General features: G+C 42.5%; 1 protein-coding gene across 2 annotated transcripts in view; it reads right to left on the reverse strand.

The window, feature by feature from the left end:
* Ect2l (epithelial cell transforming sequence 2 oncogene-like) overlaps positions 1-27,082 on the reverse strand; it is an 82,453-nt gene that overhangs the window by 31,198 nt on the left and 24,173 nt on the right. For both annotated transcript variants that reach the window (NM_001195036.2, NM_001370991.1), the window contains exons 4-12: positions 15,629-15,791; positions 14,320-14,572; positions 13,100-13,268; positions 9,810-9,933; positions 8,721-8,889; positions 5,911-6,039; positions 3,798-3,890; positions 1,855-2,037; positions 178-281 (exon numbers count right to left, since the gene is read on the reverse strand). In NM_001195036.2, coding sequence (NP_001181965.1) covers positions 178-281; positions 1,855-2,037; positions 3,798-3,890; positions 5,911-6,039; positions 8,721-8,889; positions 9,810-9,933; positions 13,100-13,268; positions 14,320-14,572; positions 15,629-15,791 — 1,387 coding nt within the window. The remainder of the gene's footprint in view (positions 1-177; positions 282-1,854; positions 2,038-3,797; positions 3,891-5,910; positions 6,040-8,720; positions 8,890-9,809; positions 9,934-13,099; positions 13,269-14,319; positions 14,573-15,628; positions 15,792-27,082) is intronic.

Below are 27,082 nucleotides of genomic sequence, written 5' to 3' on the forward strand. Positions count from 1 at the left end.
CATCTTGAGCCCAGAATCTCTCTGTGGCTGCTTTTATAAACTGATGTAATTTCTCTGAGGGACTATGTCCCAGAGTGGTAAACTGGTAAAAGGTTAAAAAATGTAAACTAAGGATTTGTGCTGAGTTGGGTTTTTTTTTTTTCTTTCCTGCTTTTCTTTCTTCAACAAGATACTTACAGACCCTTCTTTTGACAGCTCCATCAGTCCATCCGCCAGAGCCTGTGCAGGGCCTTGGTTATTTAGGATGCTGTCCATACCCAGAGTGTCAAACATAAACTGCCCTGAAATGTCAAGCACGCGCTTTATGTAAGATGTGTGAGAGCTAAGAACACAGTCACCACAGTCACCTTTTAGTGCACAGCGATACAAGGAACGGGGCCAGGATTTTATTATTGCCACGAGAAGACCTGTTATAAAATGGGAAATGAGCCAAACCCATTTCAACGTGCTAAACCAGATGCTGAATGAACTCTGAGAATCAGACAACCATAAAGGAAGCCATGAAAGGAGCCTTCAGATAAAATGTGGGATCCAATCGGACATCCTCCACATCTCCTCACCTTTGGGTTGGAAATGCAAATATTTTAAATTCAGAGAAAGTAGTTTACATACAAAGACATCTTTTCATTTTTTAAATATTTAAATATTTACCCACTTTTACTGGAAAACAAATTGACTTCTCATTGCCAACATACTGTCATAAAAAATTCACTTTTCCATTTTCTATTTAATCCTAAGTATCTATGACAGAAAATGGAGAAATTATTTCTCCTGGTTTGAATGATTTTAGCCCAGTTATAATGGAGAACAGCTTTTCCCACTGACTTCTCATTGTCAACACACTGCCATAAAAAGTATTCACGGCTCCATTTTCCTATCTACTCCCTAGTATCTGTGAAAAAAGGGGAAATTATTCCTCCTTGCTTATATTTTCTTAACATTTAAGAGTATTAGTTTAGCCTTTCCTAAATCGGATAGTTCAGGTAGTAGAGGAAAATACAGGGGAAGATCTCTACAGAAGAGGCATTTGTGAAGCAAGATATAGGGCATGAATCTGTATGGGTGCACATGTGCTGCTGTGCACAACAAGGGAAGGGAGGAAGGCACAGGTCTGCAGCGTTGGCATGCTTCTGTGTCTTAGTCAGATGAAGTGTGTATAAACTATGAAGAGATGGCTATAGGGGAAGGGGGACATATTTACACAGATGGTGAAAGTGTTTCATTTTAAAGAATAAACTGGGTTAGTTTGTGATTGATTGTTAAGATGATATATCATTCCACAAAAATTATTATGGTAATTTGATCAAGGCAATGGAGTGGGAATGGAAAACTGATTCAGTGATGTCCAACAGGTTCAGTAAAAGACCATGGAACCCGGCACCAAGCTGTGTATTTTATTTTATTGTTTAAGAAGAAAATTGTAATATGTACTTTATTTGTATATTTGGAGGGGAACTCGAATGGGCTTATCTACCTGAGACATCTGGAAAAGTTACATATTTTATACAGATAATAACTGAACTGTAAAACAAATTATGAAATGGACACTGTAAGTGGTGCTTAATGGCCGGAACAAGATGCAGTCAGAAAAGATACAGTTCTCTAGTTGAGTAAAAACCAAGCTCTGCCCAGGGCAGATGGGCTTCACAGAAATCAATAAGGTGAAACAGAAGTCAGCCCCCGTGTTCTGAACATGACTAGTGTTGCTCTTGAATATTTGAAAAATAAAGGTGATGACACTTGATCAAGTATCCATTACAACTGGGTTTTGCTTATGCCATTCTCAGTCTTGAATTTGCTCAGGTAAGAAGTAAGCCCTGGCCTGATCTGGAACAGAAGTGTCAGAGACCTTACCTATCATGCGGCCACTGATGCTCTTCTGCAAGTTCTTGAAGAGTGGATTTAACGTTTTCCTCACTGACTTCAAGGTGTCTTCCAGGAATTCTGTGAAACTGGACCATGCCTGCAGCTTAGACTCGCTGAAGTAGTTAGAAAGAGGAGTCCTATCCTGATGTGGCCCCAGCCAGTCACTAAGAACTGACAAGAGTTTGAGTTTTATTATTGAAGACTCAGTTCATACTCTGTGCATATGCGTGCATGTGTGCATGCATGCATGTGTGTGTGTGTGCATGTGTGCAGGTGCACATATGTATGTGTGGGCACATGTGTGTGCACCTACATGTAGAGCCCAGAGGCCAGCTTCATTGTTTCTCAATACTGTCCATCCTATTATTTGAGACAAGGCCTCTCATTGGCCTTGAGCTTGAGCTGAGGTAGGAGATCTCTCCTTGTTTAACTTAAAATCAACTCAGCTGTCTTTGTACTGTGCAAAGTGTCCTTTATCAGAAGATAAGCAGTCACAGCCTGTGTTCAATGGCAAACAAAGAAACTAAGAAAGAACACAGTGAATGGCCCTCTGTCCATAAGGTTGATAAACTTCTACTTGAAATTAGAAATGAAATTGCCACCTGGGGCTTCGGGAAGCCCAGCGGATGGATATAAGAATATATTTCTTCATTCTAACTGACTCAGCACTTCCCACGTCCCTGCCACACATTTAAGGTCAAGTCTCAGCAGCTACTCCTCTCTCTCTTTCTCTCTCTCTCTCTCTCTCTCTCTCTCTCTCTCTCTCTCTCTCTCTCTCTCTCTCTCTCAAATTAGGGGGAACTCAAGGCTATAGTGGATATGTAAGAACATTAGTCACCTTGCAAAGCAATTACAGCATGAAGGAGTGACCTTTTGGTCTAATTTGTTGTTGTTGATGTTGTTGTTGTTTTAGGTTTTGTTTTGCTTTTTGCCTGAGTGGATGGCCAGATCCACTTTGTTTCTCCTGTTACTGACAAGCCTGTGCAAAACTTTTAATGTGTTTCTCTAGGAGGAGAGTATGAAGTAACCGAAAGGGAAAAGAACAGAACGAGGAGAGGAGGCACAGCTGCTTCTTAGGGCGAGCACCAGGGCCCAAGCCTTGCTGAGGCTATGTGAACTACAGTGAGCTGGCCATGGCTGCTTCAGAACTGTGTGGAGCATGGAGTCCTGTGCTTTCTCTCCCATCTAAGGAATCATTCCCCTTACAAGTGATATGCTCATGCCAACTTCCTCTAGTCTCGAAAGGCCCCTGGAGACTAAAGAATCAGTGCTCATACCATTCCCGAGGCAGTCGAAACCCTGTCTAATCTGAAGAGAAGGGTTTTAAAGGAGAAAGTGTTGAGTGACATTGTAGGACAGCCATGTGGTTCTCTGTCAGTCAGCCAATGGTCCATTTTTATCCAGCATTAGTAGCCTTGTTGTGTCAATGAACGTATACATACATGCTGGTATACTTTCCCTTTTAATCCATCTCCATTCCTGATTCTTGTACAGAGTGGGATCTAAGCAAACCTCATCTGCATCTCCTTAGAGCTACAATTCATGCTCCCAAATAAAACCATACCAATCCTTTAAAAAAAAAAACTAGGAAAATAATCCTTTCTCCAGCTCAGCAACTGGACAACTTTGCTGAACTCTTTAAAGTGGGTTCTAGTAAATGACAGCTTGAAGAAAAATATTTGCAGAAAAAAAATCCTCCTCTAAATGAATGACTCAGTGCTGTGGCTGAAGAAGGGAGACCACCCCCTTCAGCAAGAGTAGCAATCATTATAGGCAGATCAGGAGAGACGTATATCAGCACTGATGAACAGCTGCTAGTTACTGAGGCAGAGAAATGAGACTAGAGTATTTGTTTTTAGTACTTGTCCTGCAGGGAAGCTGATGTGGCTGTGTGTTACTAGACATACTAGTCAGCTCTCATATACACTTACTGTGTTGGTATGAACCGGTTGCGATTCCAGTCGGGGCAGAGAACCATGTGCCAGTTAGTTGAGACAGCTGAGAAAGAACTTCTATACCTGCTTCTGCACAGCCAAGAACACGTGCGTTAGTGCATTTAAATAATTAAATCTGCACCTCCTTAGAGCTATAATTCATGCTCCCAAATAAAACCAAATCAATCCTTAAAAAAAAAAAAAAAAAAAACTAGGAAAATAATCCTTGGGTTTCTCCTGAGGCAGTCAGGCTTTACTGAGAAGCATGAAAGAGCAGGCCAAGAAAGACCACAGGCAGTTGTCATCTTCAATTCAAATCCTTTGATCAGCAGCCCCCAAACATCTCACCTCTATCTCTGCAGACAGATGTCCAAGCACCTAATTTCTGAAAACATCTTTCTGTAAGGTGTGGAAAGAGGGTGTGCAACTAGAAAAACCTGTTTATCATCAAGTTTGGAATATTTAAGCCAAAGACAGAGAAAAACCTCACAAGAGTTTCCTAAAATAATCTGAGTAAGGAGACTCGTGGTTGAAAGTAGACAGACTTAAAACATAAACACAAGATAGAACAAGATGGTCAAAATTTACTGTGGCACTAATTACTCCCCTTCTGTTGGATGTGTTGGTACATGCCTTTAATCTCAGCACTTGGGTGGCAGAGACAGATGGATCTCTGAATTTTGAGTTCAAGACCAGCCTGGTCTACAGAGCAAGTTCCAGGACAGCTAGGGCTACACAGAGAAATCCTGTCTTAATTTTTTTTCCCTCCTCTTCTTCAGTGACACAGATTAAAACATAGAGTGGATTACTGGATTCAGTAAATATAGACTGAATTACTTAAAAAGAAATGTATGTAATGAATGGGGTATTTTAATTCTTTGTGGTCCAAAAATAAATACTCAATTGCTTCTTGGAACAAGTTGGTGGAGGCTGATGGGCTTCATGCCTGACATTTCACTGATAATGAAGTCAGAGACATCCACAGAGGACTTAAATCCACATAAACACCTGACTGCAGGAAACCTGTGGATAAAATTCATGGGGGAAAGAATAGGCTTCCTTATAAGGAATGATGTTGGGAAAATAGATGCCTATACGTGAAATAAATGAAATCTCAGTCTGTGCCTAATCATCTGTTGAAAAAAAAAATCAAATGGGCCACAGACCTACATGACAAGCTTAAGCACAAACGCCTAGGAAGTGCAGTAGGAAATCTTTGTAACCTTTGATTGTGCAAGGAATTTAAAACTACGGGGACTGGAGAAATGGCTCAGGGGCTAAGAGCAGGCTTCACTTCCAGCGGATGCAGATTTGGGTCCCAGCTGACAACCTGATGCAACTCCAGATATGGAGAATCTGCCACCTTCTCTGGCCTCCATGGGCAGCACACCCATGTGGCACAGATATACATGTGACAGAACACCTATAGGTATAAAGTGGTTTTTTTTAATATTTTAAATAATTAAATAATATGATACTAAAACATAAAAGTAAAGATAATAAATTCGGTTTCATAGAAATGAAGAAGTTCTGCTCTTCAGAAGAAACCATTCAGAGAAGGAAAACATAAGTCATCAACTGGATAAACAATTTACTTTTTAAAACATGCAAGATACTCGAACAGACACTGAGAAAGATAAATGGCAGAGAAGTCCATGAAAAGACGCTCAGCATTGTGGCTAGTAGGAAACTGCACATCAGAACCACCATGATATGATTCTGTATCCGCTTGGATGGCTACAACTAAAACAAATACCACAGTGTGGGATAGCGAGTTCTCAGACATAGTCTCTAGAAACACTAAAGTGCACTTTGAAAAACAAATGAGCTGGCTTTGTAACAGTTAACACCACTGGGATCTTGTATACCTTAGAGAAGTGTGTGCACATGTTCAGACATACGTTCAAAGCAACTTCACTTACCAAATGCATTGCATGGATAAACAAATTATAGTATGTGTAATGATATTTCATGCAATAATTATAGTGGTAAAAAGGAATGAGCCACTAATCCATGCATTAAGTGGGTTCGTTTGTGACTGTACCTCAGAAACACACAAAGTACCACCACAAGGAGGTGCCCCCTGCGTTTCCAGAGTTTTGACACTGACCTGATGCTCCAAGTGGCACAAATAAGTCCACATGTCCTCCTTCCTCTTCAGTGGCCACACGGCTTCCTAGTTTCTCCCAGAAGTCTCTCACTTCAGGCCACAGTACATTTTTAATACAAATTTTATAGCCTAAGGGGGGAATTTAAGATGGCAATAGTGGTTTGTTATATTATAATAAACAAAATTTTTAACTGTTTGTGAAAATGGAGTCACAGATTCAAAATCCAGTATTTGCCCATAAAACCAAGATCTCCAGTGTACCCATATTTCATGGAGCACGGTGTTAGGGCCACAAAAAGTGCCACCAAATTGCCCTGTGGCCACAGGCTCCTTCATATTCTGGAATAATAAGGTGTTATACAATTATGCTTTTGGACACGTACATCACTGTGGGTCACTAGGCTCAAGGAGAGGTTAAGGTGAATGGCCAGTCAAGTCCTAGGATCTTGCAACAGTTTCCAAAGCAGAAGAAGTTCCCACTGTCATCAGTGAAAAACTGTCAGAGCATGCAAGGCTTCCTGAGTTAGCAACCACCTCAAACTCTCCTTACTCCCAGTTCCTCAGGAATGATTCGTGACTCACTGTGCCACTTTGTAAGTGCCCTGGGAGCTGGGCCATCTGGTTTATTTTCTCTTCCCTCATCCCACACAGATGGAAGGTTAACAATTGATAAAATTAAAACAATTCTGCTTTAGGGGTAAGCAAGGGAGAACACAAAGTTATAAATGAAGGATAGACACCACAAGTTTAATTAAAGGTATTCATTGTCTCCTCCATCCCCAAAAAGGTAAACACTGATGAGATTTTTAAATCTCCCTGTAACTTCTTAATTATATCATCCTTTCTTTCCTTTGCAATACAAGCCAAGCAGAGTTTATCATAGGTGGCAAGTGCACACCAATTTATCTATCTTGGTGTACTACTGTAATTACTGTACTTTCATCAAACTTAAATTTCCTGTGCACCAAAAGAGAGAATATAAAGGACACCTATAGGTGGTGGTTTAAGGAGTGACACTATTTGAAAGGATTAGAAGGATTAGGAGCCGTGGCTTAGTTGGAATAGGTGTGGACTTGCTGGAGGAAGTGCATTGCTGGGGGTGAGCTTTGAGGTTTCAAAAAGCCTATGCCAGATCCACTCTCTCCCTGCATATAGCTCAGGATGAAGCTCTCAGCCACTTCTCCAGCACAATATCCTGCCTGCCTCCTGCCATGCTCCCTGCCATGATGACAATGAACTCAACCTCTGAAACCATAAGCAAGCTCTCAATTAAATGTTTCCAGCCTGGTCTACAGAGTGAGTTCCAGGACAGCCAAGGCTACACAGAGAAACCCTGTCTCCAAAAAACAAACAACAACAAGAAAACAAAAAAAGTTTCCTTTTATAAGAGTTGCCATTGTTATGGTATCTCTTCACAGTAACTGAACAATGACTAAGACACTATAAAACTGGAGAAGATGCATGCAAATCACACATCTAAGAAGGAGTTTATATCCTTAACATACAAAGAATGTCAACCGCTCAACGGATACAAAAATCAACCCTCTTCTCAATAGGTGAAGGGCTTGTGTTCATAAAGAAATATGCAAATGGCAGCAAGCACATGACAGGTGTTGAGCATCCCTCATGAGCAGAGATGCACAAATCAAAACACAGTGAGACTGGAAACTGTATGAACCAAACAACCAAACGAGAAACCTGAATATCTATAACAAATAAATGGCACAGAGAGCTCTGCATACTTGCACCATTGATAAAATAGCTATGAAAAACAATATAGGAGTTTTGAATTTTTAAAGAAACCCACCATATCATACTTAGGAGTGTATTTCCATGTTGCAAGAACAAAAGAGATTTGTCATTTTTCACGATAGGCAAGAAATAGAAGCTACCTGAATGACCACCAGTGGCTAGAGTTATAAACATACTTAGTCAGGGTTTGTATTCCTGTAAAAACATCATGACCAAGAAGCAGTTGGGGAGGAAAGGGTTTATTCGGCTTACACTTCCACATTGCTGTTCATCACCAAGGAAGTCAGGACTGGAACTCAAGCAGGTCAGGAAGCAGGAGCTGATGCAGAGGCCATGGAGGGATGTTACTTACTGGCTTGCTTCTCCTGGCTTGCTCAGCTTGCTCTCTTATAGAACCCGGGATTACCAGTCCAGGGATGGCACCCTGGGCTGGGCCTTCCCCACTTACAACTGGATTTCATGGAGGCATTTCCTCAAGGGAGGCTCATTTCTCTGTGATAACTCCAGCTTGTGTCAAGTTGACACACAAAACCATATTGTACATAAGCCAGTACACATATTGTTAACACATACATAGAGTCGATTAGTATTTGGCCTTAAAAGAGAAATAACCAGTTGGTATAGTGGATGAACCCTGAGGGTATAAGTGAAAAATGCTAGTCACAAAAAGACAAAGCAAGTGATTCCATTTATGTATTTAAAGGATTCCATGGTTATCAGAGGGCAGATATCAGAGGGCAGATATCAGAGGGCAGATATCAGAGGGAAGAAGAGAGGTGTTGCTTAACACAATGTTTCAATTTTGCAAGATGTAAAAGCTTTACAGGAATGTGAATAAAGTATATGCTTTAAAAAGACAATGATAGCAACCATTCTGCTGTGATCTTAATCACTATATTTAAGATTATCATCAAAAGCTGCTTTTCCTTCTTCATGAAGACAGCATGAGCCCTCCCTAGTGAATCAGAACTTAGAAGCCCTGTGAACGTCACATTTGTGGATAAGCACTGTGGACGCTCAGAGCTGTGTGACCACTCCCCTCTAATCCCCAGACCAACCTTGCAGCAAGTCGATCTCTCTGCTGTTTCCACTGCTGAATATCCCCAGGCTCTGTGCCTTCCGCCCTTGTAGAGCTCTGTCTGTGAGCTGAAGCAGGCCCTCCAATGTCACTCCGCTGTGTTCGTACAGCACAGCCACGACGTCTGGCTTGATGCTCTCCATCACCATCTAGAAGTGAAAGGGCAGCAGCAGGCATGTGTGAGCGTTAGAACTAGATGGTATGCGGTATGCTATTGTTGCTAGGGAATTTTCATACATTTCAGAAGGAAGGAACTAAACTTCTCCTGCCAGTTTATTTTTCTCTTATTATCAGAAAAATATGAAGTTCATTTGCAACTCCGTCATGGAAAAAAATAGTTCTAATGAGTTACATTATTTTCTCCCAAATCTCTTCATCTTTGTACACACCAAACAGACATATGTGTAACTTATTGAAAACAATAAATTAATTAATACCATTTTGTAATGGCCTTCTTAAGTAGATTTAAAAAACATATTTTTATATATGTGTGTGTAAAATTTAAATATGCAACTTCATTTCATTTTATTAATTTTTACATTTTGAGACAGAGTCTTCTTATATAGTCCTAGCTTACTTGGTACTCCCTATGTGGTCCAGGTTGGCCTGAGCCTCTATGTTCCTGCCTCAGCTTCCTAAGTGCTTGGATTACAGCTAAGCACTACCATACACAGCTCTAATTACATTTTATAAGGAGTATGTTTTAATAAAATGGCACCATTTTAAGATAGAACATAAAGTAGTACTTCTAACCCACTTTTGAAAACTATTGGTCAAGTATTATTGAAGTTCTTGGGAATTCTAGAAGAGCCTGAAATATTTCTAACCATCACACCGACAGTTTTCTTCAGTGCAACCAAGTCGGCTTCGTGAGAGGTTTACACCAACTGCACGCACAGCCATTTGGACCTCTCATGGGTTTTCAAAGTAAGCTTGATTACTTTTATCTTTATTGCTCCCAATTTTAAAAACTGTCTGGGGTTTGTAGGTGTTCACTTGATCAGGCAATTTTCCTTTCAAGAGGTGAATTATTTTCACACACATGGCAGCCAGAAGGCTGCGTTCGTACCTCATATGCAGGAATCCGCGATGATATCAGGATGGCATGTAGTGGCAAAGCATCAGTTCTACCAACCCCATGATGGTGTTTCTTTAATAATAAAGGGTAGGAGTGACTTCCAGAGATATTGCTTCTGTAGGGCACAAGAGGATGTATGAAGTCCTAATGTTCTGCTAACAGGACTTTTGATAGGTGCCAATATCCTCTAAACACCTCTGAACGGCAGAGGACCACTGTCCCCGAGTTCTTAGACTCTCCTAGCGGTCAGAGGAAGAGCGACAAATAGGGGTTCCAGATCGGGTCACCCAACTGTGCCCCATTGGTCTCTGTGCTTCTGCATGAGAGATGTAGGAAATGGTTCTTGGTACTCACCTTGCTTTTATCGGGCACTTAAATACTGCGGTACACCTAAGGGTTCAAAACTATATTTAAAGGGGGTAGCCATACAATCCCTAACTCTCTTCTGGCCCTTAGGGATTCCTGAGTAATGTCTCCATTCTCTCCTCGGCCCCATCCCCATCTTACCAAGGACGAGAAAGGCCCAGTGCTTCTTAAAGTTCTTTATGTGCCTTCTGCAAGTGAAATGTAGTTCCACACTCACAAACGTTTAGACACAGATCTGTCTGGTGTCCATGGTGACACCGAAGGAGTGTTAGAACGTGAAGATTTAGGTCCCAGTGTTTACACTATGACAGGTGAGTTATGTCACCTGTCTAGGCTTCAGTGTCTTCATCTGAAAGACAAGTGTAGCCTTCAAAATGAAAAGCAAAACAAACCTTTTCCCCTTAGCTTCTGAGTGGCCTCGGACGCTGTAGAAGTTACAAACATGAGCTGGGAGAGGTGGGTAGATTAAGAACTGAATCTTGGCACTGCCATCAGATATTATGACTTGGGTCACTGAGTTTTATTCAGATCTGTATGGATGCTGCTATAATTTGGGTCTGCAGTTTTCCTCAGGTATTAAAGACTTGGTCACCAGTCCCTGGTACTACCAGGAGGTGGAGGGACATTTAGGAGGTGGGTCTAGTGGAAGGAAGTGGGTGTGTTCCTAAAAGGAATATGTGGGACCCTAGCAACTTCAGCTTTTTCTCTTCAGTTCTTAGGCAGCATAAAGAGAATAGGCCTCTCCTACTGTGTTCCCACCACGATATTCTGTGCGACTGGAGGCCGAAGCAATGGAACCAAGCAGTCGTGAGGCCATCAGCTACAATAATCCTTTCTTCCTTATATGTTTATTTCCGTTGAGCACTCATTAGGACAGTGGAGAGGTGACTGTCAGACACTATGTGGTTAATTTTACTCCATAAAAATGTAGGGTCACATACCGAATGGCAGAGAAGCACCTGAAAAAATGTTCAACATCCTTAATCATCAGGGAAATGCAAATCAAAACAACCCTGAGATTCCACCTCACACCAGTCAGAATGGCTAAGATCAAAAATTCAGGTGACAGCAGATGCTGGCGAGGATGTGGAGAAAGAGGAACACTCCTCCATTGTTGGTGGGATTGCAGGCTTGTACAACCACTCTGGAAATCAGTCTGGCGGTTCCTCAGAAAATTGGACATAGTACTACCAGAGGATCCAGCAATACCTCTCCTGGGCATATATCCAGAAGATGCCCCAACTGGTAAGAAGGACACATGCTCCACTATCTTCATAGCAGCCTTATTTATAATAGCCAGAAGCTGGAAAGAACCCAGATGCCCCTCAACAGAGGAATGGATACAGAAAATGTGGTACATCTATACAATGGAGTACTACTCAGCTATTAAAAAGAATGAATTTATGAAATTCCTAGCCAAATGGATGGACCTGGAAGGCATCATCCTGAGTAAGGTAACACATTCACAAAGAAACTCACACAATATGTACTCACTGATAAGTGGATATTAGCCCCAAACCTAGGATTCCCAAGATATAAGATACAATTTGCTAAACAAATGAAACTCAAGAAGAATGAAGACTGAAGTGTGGACACTATGCCCCTCCTTAGAAGTGGGAACAAAACACCCATGGAAGGAGTTACAGAGACAAAGTTTGGAGCTGAGATGAAAGGATGGACCATGTAGAGACTGCCATATCCAGGGATCCACCCCATAATCAGCATCCAAACGCTGACACCATTGCATACACTAGCAAGATTTTATTGAAAGACCCAGATGTAGCTGTTTCTTGTGAGACTATGCCGGGGCCTAGCAAACACAGAAGTGGATGCTCACAGTCAACTAATGGATGGATCACAGGGCTCCCAATGGAGGAGCTAGAGAAAGAACCCAAGGAGCTAAAGGGATCTGCAATCCTATAGGTGGAACAACATTTTGAACTAACTAGTACCCCGGAGCTCTTGACTCTAGCTGCATATGTATCAAAAGATGGCCTAGTCGGCCATCACTGGAAAGAGAGGCCCATTGGACTTGCAAACTTTATATGCCCCAGTACAGGGGAACGCCAGGGCCAAAAAGGGGGAGTGGGTGGGTAGGGGAGTGGGGGTGGGTGGGTATGGGGGACTTTTGGTATAGCATTGGAAATGTAAATGAGCTAAATACCTAATAAAAAAATGGGAAAAAAATAAAAAGGCTGCTATGACCATAAAAAAAAAAAATGTAGGGTCACATCAGTTTTTTACTCAACAGCTTTAGAAAATGTATGGTATTCACAATGTAACTTCACGTTAGGGTTTGAAATATATTAAACATGTTTTAAGAGGACAGGAGAGATGGCTCAGAGGTTAAGAGCACGGACTGTCTCCCAGAGGTCCTGAGTTCAATTCCCAGAAACCACATGGTGGCTCACAACCATCTCTTATAGGATCTGATGCCCTCTTCTGGTATGTCTGAAGACAATGACAGTGTACTCATATAAATAAAATAAAAAATTTTTAAAACATGTTTTAAACATTACATATTTTCCTCTTCAGAAAGCACTAAGACTGCTATTTTTGAACATTAAATCATATTTTAAATCATTAATTCTTGGGGGCTGGAGAGATGGCTCAGCAGTTAAGAGCACTGACTGCTCTTCCAAAGGTCCTGAGTTCAAATCCAAGCAACACATGGTGGCTCACAACCATCCATAATGAGATCTGATGCCCTCTTCTGGTGTGTCTGAAGACAGCCAAAGTGTACTTACATATAATAATAAATAACTCTTTAAAAAGAATTGTTAATTCCTTCTCTGACATTCATAGAATGTGAACTATACAATTACTGAAGACCCCTAAGCTGGCTACATAATTCTATAATGAGTTCTTGGTGACACAGGGAAGCCTGAGCCTCCAGTGGGTAGGAGTTGGCTCACCGCTTGGGCAAAGCATCTAAAGATGCCCGAAGAAACTGTCTCTCCAAGGCTTCGTAGAACCCTGTCCCGTCTCTCCATAGCTGAGGACCACCGGGCAGGCTTGTACTTTTTAGCAACCTGGAGCAGCGCGTTCCACTCAGCCAAGGGGGTCGAGCTTTGAATAACTCCTCTGAAAAACGAACAGCAGCAGGCGTCCTGGTTATGTCACACTTTCTGCAGCCAAGCTGACATAGATCAAGTCATCAAAAAGGAAAACTGCTCCAGAGCAATATTCCAAATGAAAATAATTACAGCCACTTGTATACCCTCTGATAGAATTTCTTATGTGCTATCTACACAATGTGCTATCTTGGGCCAATCTACAGAGCTGAGAGGACAAGCAATTCTTCTTGTGGGGACCAGATAATCAGCCCGTAGGTTCCTATCTCTTTCTGTCCTTGGCTGGAGCTGTAATTTCCCTGGTGAGTTTCAATCTTCCCAGGGAAGAGTCAGGGAGAAGAAAAGGCTGAGCCCAAGTCAGTTGACAGTATAGCTTGAGAACATGCGCACATTAAAGGTTTTCCTGAACATATATATGTCCTTATCCCTGTTCTCTTCCTACTCTTTTCAAAGAAATTGCTCCTCTTGCTCTCAACCTCATGCTAACTCTCCTTCACCGGCCCCAGTTCCTTGGCCCTGGTTTTTTGGGGCTGTTTTGTTTGCCTGTGTTTGTACCTGCTCTTCTTTTCATGTGTGTGTGCTGGGGAAGGGGGCTCGGAGTGTGTGCACAGATGTATGGGTCTGAGCACACGACTGGAGGCTAGAGTTTGACTCAGCCACCCTGGCTGGCCAGGAAGCTCCCAGGCTCCGCCTGTCTCTTCCTCCCTAGAACTGGGATTACCCTGTGCATGAGCCCCACCTTGGCAACGTTAACTCAGGTCCTCAGGCTAACATGATAAATATGCCATTTTACAAGACTGCTTCCTTGTCTGTGTTCTTACCAAGCGGAGAGGAAGCAGACAGATGTGGAGGCAGATGTTCAACCTTAGCAGGCTCATGTGAAATCTTTTTTTTTTCTATTACCAATTAACTGAAATTAAGTAATAAAGGGAGAAAGAAGAGCTGGCCCTGAGTGAAGGCCAATGAGGAACCCAGCATCATCTCCTATATGGGTATCTGTTTGTAAATCCATTGTTCAGCATCTGCGTACCAGGAAAAGGCTTAAATGGAATGCCTCTTACTCTTGCGGAAGGCAATGTTCTCCCAAATAATTTTTCTCAGGCACTTTTCTCGTCGCCTCTCCTGGAATTCCTCGTCCTCTGTTTTGGGCTCATTCAGTGTCCCATAAACAGCAGCAGCTTCCCTGGGTGTTAGCCAGTCCAAGCTGGACACACAGGCAATGTAGTGATGCTTCCAAGCTCCGTATTCATTCTGTGTCGGAGTGTAGGGCAGAAACCATCCGAACTTAGTGCATTTCGGCATCCATAAGCAATCCTTCAGGAAAGAACCAAAGAAAGTTGAGTTTCTAACAGTAATAGTTTCAGGCATGCACACATTATTTTTTGTTACACTGACATTTCTAATATTGTTGACTTAATGTCTAAACTTCAGTCTGAAAAAAGTATAAAATACATTTTATTCCATATGAGAAGTGGTTTTGGTGACTATATATTACCTCCTATATAAGTTTATATGTATTTGTGTATATGCCACCTTGAGACACTTACCCAGCATTCTTATAGGATTCTGCGACTTTAACTCTAGCTTATGAGAATTCAGGTATAATAGTTTGCTTCAGACCAACCCTCCCACAGAGAAGAATTTTTATTGAATTCATATGATATTGCCAAATTGCAACCATTTTCTACATATTAAAAATAATGAATTTCGTGTGGTTCACTGAAATCACAATTAAGACTAACTATTAAAAAACAACAACAATTAAGTTAGGCCCAGTGGTGTGAACTCATGTACCTGTAGTCTCAGGTCATGGGTGTGTGGGGTAGGAGGTGCCACTGTGAGCCCAGGAGCTCTAGGGCTGACTGGGAAACACAGCAAGACCATGAAAAACAGACTCTGTGTGTGTGTGTGTATGTGGGGGGGGGGGGGTTATGAGTACAGGCAAGTGCGTGCCAATGGATGCCAGAGGACAACTTTGGGAGCTGGCCTTTGCCTTCCTTTTGAGACAATGCCTCTCTTGCTGTTCACCACAGCATACACCAGGCTGGCTAGTCCGTGAGTATCCAGGGAGTTCTCTTGTCTCCACCCGCATCTTGCTTGGGGACATGGCACAGGGACTGTTGATGTTGCTGCCATGCTCAGCTGTCCATAGGCTCTGGGTTCAAACCCAGCTCCTCTCTTGCGCAGCAAGCACCTTTACCCACTGAGCCAGCTTCTTCTCAGACCGCCATTCTGTCTCCCGAGGGACACTTCACTATGTTTCAGGCTCCCTCCACTATTATTGCAGGGAAGAGAGCCACCCTGATTGACCCATTACAGATTATTTTGTGTCGCATTACTAAGAAGAAAGAGAAGTTGAGAGGAGGAAACCTGTTCCGTTAGAAACTTCCAGGGCCAGCTGACTTGAGCGGCTGCACACAAGTCTTTCGGATTCAGAAAGGAAAAGATATAAAGAGAAATGAAGCGTGGTAACACTGTTGAGAAATCCACTCTGGCCACCTGCTTCCTTTCTGAAAACCAGTCTTGGATGAACCTACAAAAAAAAAACACAGAAACTTAGGTCTTAATACTGTCATCTGATAATGACTAATGATCCTGTAAACATATCGGTCATTGTTATTTTCTAATGTTCTACTATAAAGTCATTAAATCATGGCTTGGGAAGTTGTAGTATATACTTTCCTAACCTAAGCAAGGTCCTGAGTTAGAGTCTCAGCATTGCAAATGTGTGTGTGTGTGTTGTGGTATGTGCATGTGGTGTGTGTATGTGTGTGGTGTCTGTGTGTGGTGTATGTGTGTGGTGTATGCCTGTGTGTGCTTTTGTCTGCATATTTATCTGTGCACTATGCATGTTCCTGCAAAGGCTAAAAGAGGGCATCAAATTTCCTGGAACTGGAGCTACAGGGGTAGGGAGCCACCATGTGGGTGCCAGGATTCAAACCCAGGTCCTCTGGAAAGTTAGCCAGTGTTCTTAACCTCTAAGCTATCTCTCTACCAGCAGTTCTCAAGCTGTGGATTATAACTCTTTTGGCAAACCCCTAGCTCCAAAAATATTTACATTAGCAAAATTACAACTATGAAGTATCGACAAAGATAACTTTATTGTTGGGGGCCCCCACAACATGAGGAACTGTTCTAATGGGTCACAGCATTAGGAAGGCTGAGAATCACTGCAAGTCTAGCCCCATGTTTAAAAAAGCTTTTACTGTATTTTATTTCTGTACGTGCGTGTGCACATGCATGTCCTCACATACACACATGCATGGCATGGGTGTGGAGGCCAGAGAACTTGCCGTGTGGGACCCAGGGATGGAACTCAGGCTGTCAGACTGGGCATTGAGTGCCTTTACCCTCTGAGCCAGCCCCGCCCCCTTATAAAATCAGCACGCAAAGCAACATGTTCCTAATGGCATTTCCAATCACAAAATGTCAGCTTCCGTCTTTCCTTTCTCCTTCCCTTACTGACCTCACATCCCTTGCTTCCCCTTGTTGGTCTTCTCTCTCCCCCAAGTAGTTGTTCTTTAGCTTTCATGTCAGACATATTCCCACACTCTCCTGTTAAGATCCACTTTCATGGTCCCCTCTCTAGATTTATAACCTTCACACACACACACACACACACACACACACACACACACACACACACACACTTGTGTATATTGGTGATAAAATACTACAGTGCTGGCCACCAGATAGGTGGTGGCCCTTGAGTTCTTACTGATGGACAGGAGGCAATCCGGGCAGCAGGACCTCCCACTTCCCCCGGGATCCTGCCACCACCACCAACCCCAGTGGAATCTCAGATATCTATGACCAGCCTTAGGTGTTTGGAAACTTAAAGTTTTGCTCATCAAGAACCTATCACAACACATTTTGAAGCCTGTGGCACCACAGGACTTTCTCCCACTGCTAAGAGGCCACTACTAGCCAATTTCATTGGGTCCCAGTGGACACAGATGAGCTCATCAAAAGAAAAGTCATGGCACTGAACAAACCGCATCCTGCAATGAATCTTCTCTGACTTGAATTCTGAGAGGGTGGCTTAAACCTCAGCTCGTTTCATAGAAATGGGAACGGCATTTCCTATTAAGAAAAGACCATAGCATCTTGCTGAACATCTGTGACAGGAAGAGGTAGTCTTGACCACTGCTTTACCAAATGTAAAACAGGAAGGTTCACTGATAAAAGCCATCCACCGTTAAGAGTGGCAGTTCCAATTCAGCATAATGAAGAACCATTGCTAATCTGCCACGTTGCACGTTCCACGCAACACTCTGAACTTCAGGTGGTCCAAGCCTATGTACTACGCATCAGATGCAATACTTTAATTTTACAGTTTTGTGTCTGGTCTACATATTCCTGGGATGCAACCATGTTTTAAAGCCAGCCCTTCTTTTGGAAATGTTGATGGGCATCTCTGTGGAATCCAGCTAGCTTTATGCCCCAAACAGAATCACAACAGTGAAATTTCCATAAGCCACTAGAATATCTGGCAAAAATTCTTCCAATTCACAAGTAAAAAGCCATCATTGAAGGCTTTAAAAAAAAAAAAAAACAGGGCAATGTCCTCTATAATTCTCTATTCCCCTCCCCCATGCAATAAACACACATCAAATCACCAAATCGTGCAGGCCACATCTTTGTGTTTACACTCACACTCTGGCACAGGGTCACAAAACCCATCTCTACACTGCCTAAGCTGTGTTGTGATGAAAGGCAAGATCACCACTGCCACCTCACTGTTTCTGAGAGTTGTCTCTGGTATGGTGAGGGGGGTGGGGGGAGTTGACTTGAGAATGGGGGGGGGGCACGAGTTGAGAAAAGGGGAGTCAGCAAGAGTGAGAGAGGGTTAAGAATGTAATGAATGTGTGACTGTGACCACAGCATGTTCTATTTGTATATGAGAATGTCAAAAACAAATACATCACATCCTATAAAAAAGTTTTCCTAATGAACTCTGTTCTACATGCACATTATGTGGAACTTGTGTATGTGTGCCCTCTACTCAAAGCAGAAGATAGTTCATGGCATATAAATGGCACGCAATACATACTTGTTAAATAAACATATTACCAGGGGAAAATGATAGGTGCATCCAACCATCTGCAGGGAAAAGTCAGGGTCTGAAGATTTGCATTTGAGTGGTTTTTGTGAGAGAGTCCTACATGCTTTGGTTGGTTTGCATGAGAGAGAGAGAGAGAGAGAGAGAGAGAGAGAGAGAGAGCGAGCTTGGGGCAACAGAGATGGCTCCTCAGTGGTCAAGAGCCTTCATTTGTGGCTTTTGCAGGATTCAGATCCCGGCACCCACATGGTGACTCACAACCATCCATAACTCCAGTATCAGGAAATCGGATGTCCCCTTTGACCTCTGAGGGCTTCAGGCACACATGAGATGCACATGAGATGCAGGCAAAACACTCATACACATAAAATAAATAAATAAAAATAAGAATCATCATTTGCAGCAGGACATGGGGATACAAGCCTGTAGTTCAGACACTGAGACAGGAACGTCAAGAGATTGTGTGTAGATGGATGACACAACAAGAATACATCTCAAACAACCCTAGGCATTTGTCACCTACACTTGGCAACCTGAGTTTGACCCCTAGAACCTGCATAAAGGTAGAAAGAAGGAACCAACTCCACAAGCTGTCCTATGATCTCCAAGCACAGGGACATGTGCACCCCAACACATAGCTACGCACACCCACAATAATAATAAACGTATTCAAGTCTTTAAACAATCGACAGAAAGCACAGTAATTTGAGGGAATAGGATGAAATTGTGGCCAGGAATCTGACGCTTTCTTCTATAGACCTTGCTATAGTTACCTCCAGTGCACAACTTCTTGGAGGGCTTTGTGTAGTGAACTGGCTGGCTTGATTCTGGTGGATTTCATGCTCTGCCTGCCAAGGCTTCATGGGCCTGTTATTCACCACTTTCCATTTTCCACTAGCGCCCTGGTGATTTGTGTTACAGACATGGCTTTGCTTCATCCAAATTATAATCTTTATTGTCTGGGGAGTAATTAGGGGAGTGATTTTACTCTTACCAACTGATAATGGGAGCATAGATTTTTTTAATAGAGCTAAAATGCAAAACAAAAGTATATTTGCTTGACTTTTCGTGTGTGTGTGTGTGTGTGTGTGTGTGTGTATCTGTGTGTGTGTTGTTTTTTGTTTTTTGGGTTTTGTTTTGTTTTGTTTTTTTAGATCTGTACTACTGAAAGGAACAGATAACTTTTCCCTTCAAGGTGGTAACTTCTACACAAGATAACATTCCCTTCCCAACTAGAGCTAGAGCTGTTGCTATGCTATAGAAATGTGCTTCGTTTATTCCTACTTTTAATATCCAAGACAGGCCATGCTGTTCTGAACTGTCAATCATTTCTCCTACTTGGATGACCGTCGGGCATTGGAGAGATTGTCTGGTGGGTAGGAGTCATGACAGACTCACTTGGCTTGGTGAGGGCTAAGTTGAAAGTGAGGTAGCAGAGTAACTAGCCTGCCCTCCACAAAACCACCAAGAAATGAAAGACACAGACACACTGAGTAACTATGCACAGTGAGGGTGGATCTAGAAATAGGAATTCTAGCTGTAGTAAGAAACTCGCAACTGGATCCTGGAGCACAAAGGAAAATGTAGTATTCTACCCACTAAGAAAGGACATTGCTGCACCAATAGGGGATCGCTGGTTAGGTCTGTGATTGGATGTGAGAACTGAAATCAGTGCTGGTAGGTGTTAGATGAACTTTAATTTTTCATCAGTGTTCTTGTTAGAAAACACACACTAAAGGGCTGCGGAGACAGCTCAGCTGGTAAAGCACTTGCCTTCCAAGGACAAGGAGCTAAGTTATCCGCAGAGCCCCACAGTGCTGGTGTCCACACGTGATCCCAGAGCTGAGACTGGGAAACGGGAAGATTCCTGGGCCTTGCCAGCTAGACCGTACACTTGGCAAGTCCAGGATAAAGAGAGACCCTGTCTTCAAAACTAGGGGGACAGTGCCTAAGGAACAAATCTCAAGATTGTTTCGTGAGCTTCTTGTGTATGTGCACACCCGTGTACCTGCAACACACACACACACACACACACACACACACACACACACATATATACACCAGCTCACATACTAATGCAAAAATAGAAAATCCACGCTGCTATCCTGAGGCTTCTGAGAGTCACATTTACACCTTCCTCTCACACACTAAAGGATAACAGTGTGAGCTTGATACAAATGTCCACTCCTGAGTTATCGACTTTGCAACTTTAATCAATAGTGGAATCCAGAATGGAAAGGGCGAAGAAAATATTTACATTGCTCCTGCAACTCTATGGTTACAAAGTATTGAAAAGTAGCATTTGTTTTTAAAATGAGAGTCCACTTGACTCATGATAGGTTTTATGTGTACCCATTTCCTGGCCTTGTTAATTACTGTTTGCTATCGGTATCCATACAGTCTAGTCAAGTCCAGAGATGAACAGTGCCTAAATGAATTTGCTGGCATGTAGTCTGACGGCAGAGTTGTGGATCCACAGGGCTGGCACTTTGTGATAGCCACAGATGTGTCATCTGGGACTCTTCTCAGTCCTGATGATAAAATACATGCAATAACTGTGTCGTTTCCTTTGAAATTAACATTCAAACTGAACTAGACAATGACACACTGAGAACAGCTAATTGCCAAAGGATTAGGGTTCTGACTACAGTTTAGTAGAATTTAGAACCTCCTTTCTTTTCTAAACATGTATCTATATTTGAAGATATGGGTGCATGCGTGTGTATGCACACACATGCACAGGTACCCTTGAAGACCAGAAGACAGTATTAGATTCCCTGGAGCTGGAGTTAATAGCACTTGTGAGCCGCTTTAAGTAGATGCTGGGAACCAATCTCAGGGCCTCTGGGAAAGCAGCAAGCACTCTTAACTTCTGAGCCATCTCTCCTCCAATGGAGCCATATGTAAATTCAAAATGTTTTCAGCCATTTTTCCTTGAGGTGCTGGGGACATACTCCAGCACATGCTGTATGCTAGGCAAGTGCTCCATCAATGAGCTATATCCTGGCCCTTGGTTCTTTGAGACAGGGCCTCTCTGTATGTAACTCAAACTGACCCTGAACTTACTCTGTATGCCTGGCTGGACTCCTTTTTTTTTTTTTTTAATGCCAGCAAACTTAAAATTTATGATAAATTCATATATGATATATAATTATATAATAAAAGTAGCACTTTCTTTATTCATTCATAATTTTTATTTAACAATTTTTATTGGTTATTTTATGTATTTTCATTTCAAATGTTATCCCCCTTCCCGGTTTTCCCTCTGCAAAGCTCCTATCCGATCCCCCCATGCCGCTGCTTTCATGAGGGAGTTCCCCCATCCACCCACTCCTACCTCATTGCCCTAGCATTCTCCTATTCCGGGGCATAGAGTCTCCAAGGGACAAAGGGCCTCCCCTCCCATTGATTCCAGATAAGGCCATCCTCTGCTACATGTGCAGCTGGAGCCATGGGTCCCTCCTTGTGTATTCTTTGGTTGGTGGTTTAGTCCCTGGGAGCTGGGGGGGGGGCATATCTGGTTGGCTGATATTGTTGTTCTTCCTATGGGGTTGCAAACCCCTTCAGCTTCTTCAGTCCTTTCTCTAATTCTTCCATTGCAGTTCCATGCTCCGTCCCATAGTTGGCTGCAAGCATCTGCATCTATATTGGTCAGGCTCTGGCAGAGCCTCTCAGGAGATAGCCATACCAGGCTCCTGTCAACAAACACTTCTTGGCATCAGCAATAGTGTCTGGTTTAGTGTCTGTAGATGGGATGGATCCCTAGTTGAGACAGTCTCTGGATGACCTTCCCTTCAGTCCCTGCTCCACTCTTTATCCCTACGTTTCCTGTGAGCTTGGATGTGTCAACACTCCTGGGGGACAAGTTTTCTGTAGGCAGGATTGGGGTGAGGAGGGGTGTGACACAGGGTCAGCTCCCAGGTGCAGACCCTGGCTGGCCTTACACTGACGATCCTGCCTCAATCCCAATGCTTGGAGCACCACGTACCACCATGCCCAGTCTCAGCCAACTTTCAGAGAAGGGTTGGGGTATCTTTGGAGTGTTTGCTCTCATCTCTTTCCCACTTTGTGAAATCTACTGTTCCATTCCAGAGCGCCCAAAGAGAAAAACAGAATGTGAGATACTTATAAACTAAACTTCAATTTTTCCTGTCTTATGTTTGTGCCTGGTCTGCTCTGCCACCAGACTTGAGTTGAAGAATAGTGAATCTTAAGCAAGAAGAACAGAAAATGACCTAATTATATTTGAAAAGAACCTGTGCCTGGGCAACAGAAGGAAGTTTTGCAGTAATAGCACCAGGCTCATCCCTTTTTCACTTAATGTTGCCAGGGAAGAAATGAACGAAGAGAAATAACAACACAGAAGGAGAAAATGAACAAAATGTGCTTTGCTCATTTTCTTGTGACAAGGATAGTTTTATCTAAATAATTCATAGCAATGCTTTGCAGCGTATCACTGAATGTACAATGTGTACTTTCAAAAACAACAGAGCTCAGTGCTAGGGGACTTGAATCTCATTTTCTGTTAAATTTCTGATAAGACGCACAAAGATGCTGCCAAAATTATGATGGAAATGGCTGAGAGGAGCCCGGAGAAGCAGCCTGGAGCTGGTAAGTGAATTTGGCTACGTTCTTTGTTTTCTAGTTGCCTAGGCAGCACCTCTTAGCCTAGTGGCTTCTTTAAAACACTAATGGCAAGTAAGGGTCCACCAGATGCAGTTTCTACACCAGTTTCAGCCCATGGCATAGACGAAGAAGACAGGATGAGAAGCACCACCCTTCACCCAAGTGTGTGCTTTTGAATCTAACAATTCATCCTCTAGAAGTTTGTCCTGAAGCAATGATTGATGATAGGTCCAAGGATTCAGCTAAATGATATTCCTGTATGTGTTGTTTCTATAGCAAACGCCAGGAGAAACAAGCTAAATGTCTGAAATAAGTTATGGCATATTTATAAAACTTAATAGCTCTTCCTAGAAATCAAAACTCTGAAGTAAGAAGGGAATCCATGTGCAATTCTGAAATATGTAGGAGTACTGGGGAATAAAACCAATATTCTTAAAGGATAATCTCTGCCGAAGAAAAAAGTAATGAAAAAGCAAACCTGTGATTTACTGAAATAACACACACACACACACACACACACACACACACACACACTTGCATACACACACACACACTCACATACACATACATACACACACATACACACACAAATACACACACACACATACACTTGCATACACACACACACATACACTTGCATACACACACATACACTCACATACACATACATACACACACATACACACACATACACATACATACACACACAAATACACACACACACACACAACTTGCATACACACACACATACACTTGCATACACACACATACACTTACATACACATACATACACACACATACACATACATACACACACAAATACACACACACACACATATACACACACAGAAGACAGTGAGGAGCTGAGACAGATACTCTAGAGAGTTGAGCCCTTGAACTTCATTTCTACCTTTTCTTTTTTTTTTTTTTTTCTTTTTTTTTAATCTCAGGGGGAAGACGGAGGCACGCTGTCAGCTGGGATGCAAGAGTGAAGGTCTAGGGGAGAGACTAGAATCAGAATAGACATGAACTTTCCATTAGCATAAGGTCCAAGTCAAGGACTGTTGAGTGATCAAGCCGTAAAGGAGACATCTATGTCAGGTTCTGGAAGGCCCAGGAAAGAACATAGAAAAGATAGTAAAAGGAGTCTAAGAGCTGGAACACAGAGTGAGAGAGGCGCGATGGGAGGGCAGAGTGGTGAAACACTGTCTTCTGGATTTGACATGGCTAATGTACCAAGTGTTGGGTACATTACAGAGGGAAACACAGCAGCTCTGGCTGCCTGCACAGGACCTCAGGCACTTGTGCACATAAGGCTGAAAGCAGGAGAGGGCTGAGAAGAAGGAGGGAGTCTACAGGAGGGGCAGGAAGTAAGACAGAGTATGGACTGTGTGAATATGCTCAATACATTGTATACATGTGTGAACTGTCGAAAGTTAATTTTAAAAAATCTAAAAAAGAGGGGCTGGTGAGATGGCTCAGTGGTTAAGAGTACTGGCTGCTCTTTCAGAGGTCTTGAGTTCAATTCCCAGCAACCACATGGTGGCTCACAACCATCTGTAATGAGATCTGATGCCCTCTTCTGGCATGTGGATATATATGCAGCAGAACACTCATACATTAAATAAAATGTTCTAAAAAAAGAAAGGTTCATTGAAAATTATTGCCTGTATTTAGTATAGAAGTGTAAAATTTGCTGAGGAAATGAGAAAGTGATGATTCCCAGGAGAGGGAAGCATTCTGTATGCTCCCACAACCCGTGGCAGATCTCTTCCTTTGAAGAACTCTGCTAGGAGAGCAAACGAGACGAGGAGCAAAGAATCCACCCAGAAACCAGTGGAGCAGAAGAGTAAGAAAAAGCCATGATGTAAGGACATTTAAATACTCAGAGGGAATCCAGGCACAACAGGGACAGTTTTAACTTCATTCGGAAAAGAAAAATATTTTTTAAAGTAAAGGAGTATAGTTTTTGAAACAAAGAATAAACTAAGTGGATGAGTTAGGAGAGTAGACTTGACACTGAAGAAGAGGAAATGAGAGACTCTCAAGAAAGAGCTGAACTGTGGAGATACCACAGAATCATGGACATTTATGATGGATATGAAGTTATAGAACTTGGTATTATACACTGATATTGTTTACCTCTGAATCTCCCTCGAAGTCCAGTTTGGTATAGTTGAGAGGTAGTGGAACTTAAGGCATGGAACCTTCAGGAGGAAGGTAGGTCATTGGAGGCATACCCTCAAAAAGGCATGGAGGAATCCATGAGTGTTCCTGCTACCATGTATTCACTACAGGCCCACAAGCAATGAGCCAACAGCCCAAAGACTGGAAGCTCCAAAACTAAGCCAAAAGAAAGCATTCTTCCTTTTAAGCTGATCATCTTAGGTATTTGAAACAGTAGCAAAAACCTGAATAATATATGCCCATATAGACATAAAGAGCACATGGACTTTCTAAACTCTCAAGCAACTTTGGATACTCATGTGTGTTTATTTCTGGCAGCAAATTTAGAATTTTTAGAACATATTAAGTACTCCTTCTCAAAAGGATAACTTATCCAAAATTATTTTAGAGGCAGAGGGCTACTATGTACATATTTGTTGTGGGTTTTGGTTCATTGATGTATTTATTAATACATCTAATACTGATTGGGTCTCTTATTTTACTTTTGGCTCTCATTGATAAGAAAGAAAAGGAAGCAGGGAAAAGGAAGACGGCCCGCTGTGAGAGTGCATGCCTGCAGCCACAGGACATGGGAGTCAGAAGCAAGAGTCAGATAACAAGTTCAAGGGCATTCTGGTCTATACACAGAATTTTACAATAGCTGAAGTCACATAGTGAGACCCTACTTTAAAAACAAAACAAGGGTTTGAGAAGTGGCTCAGCAATTAAAATAACTTGCTACTTTTATGGCGGAGGGCCTAGGTTTTGTTTCCAGCACCTCCATGGTGACTCTGTAACTCTAGTTCCAGGGGATCAAAGCTCTCTTCTGCCCTCCACAGCAGCAGGCAGGCAAACGGTATGCATACTTACATGTAGGCAAACACTCACACATAAAATAACCATACATCTTAAATGAAACAAGGTAGGAAGGAAAATAACACAAAATTCCTGTATTTGTGGAGCTTATAGTCTGGTTAGAAAAAAGCATAAATAAAACAAACAAAAAATGAATACCTCTTAAAAGTACTAAATCTTAACCTCTGAGCCATCTCTCCAGCCCTGAATGTACTAAATCTTGCAGCAAATGCATTTACAGTGGTGTGCTACTGTTGAATTGCTGAGATCAACTGGCCAGGGAGGCTTTCCTGAAGGAGCTGAGTGGAGGATAAGCAACTCAGAGAGGAGGGAGGTCAGGCATAAGAGAAGGTCAAGGTCATTAAGGGACTACAAAGAACTGGGAATGCAGGGAACCATGGAGAGAAGTTGCCAGAAGGAAAGGGGAGCAGCTAGAGAGATGGCTCGTGAGTAATTGTTATGCAAGCATGAGAACCTGAATTTGGATCCTAGCATCCTAACAGAAAGCCAGACACGGCCACGTGTATGCCTATCACTCCAGCAGGTAGAGGTGGTAGGACTGCTGGGGCCTTCTGGGTGCCAGCTGCAGACCTTGAAAGACCTTGAAAGACCTTGTCTCAGAGTCATATGGTTGAGTGTGTTAGAGCACAACACTCCTCTGGCCTCCCTGAGCACATCTGTATCTGCACACACACACACACACACACACACACACACATACACACACACACACACACACACACACACACACACACACACACACACACACACATCTACTCAATTAAAAACTAAAAATGAAATCTTAAAAAAAAAAACTCTAGAATTTGGAGAAATACAGGATTTTAGATTAAGAATATTAATCCCCAAGGGAGGATGTTTGAATCCCACTCAGAGGAAGAAATAAAACAGTCATCAGAGGTAGATGGAGCTGGGTAGGAAAGGGGATGGGGAGGGGAACATGGAGTGGGACTGGATCATGTGGTGGGAGAGTGGGGGAGAGAGGACCTGGGAGGGAATGGAACTCAGTGGCAGGCTGGGCAGAGTGGGGCATCTCTAGGATGTGCCAGAGACCTGGGATGGGAGAGACTCCAGGGAATCTACGAGGATGACTCTAG

Source organism: Mus musculus, chromosome 10, assembly GCF_000001635.26.
Source record: "Mus musculus strain C57BL/6J chromosome 10, GRCm38.p6 C57BL/6J".
In the NCBI taxonomy this organism is placed as follows: domain Eukaryota; kingdom Metazoa; phylum Chordata; class Mammalia; order Rodentia; family Muridae; genus Mus; species Mus musculus.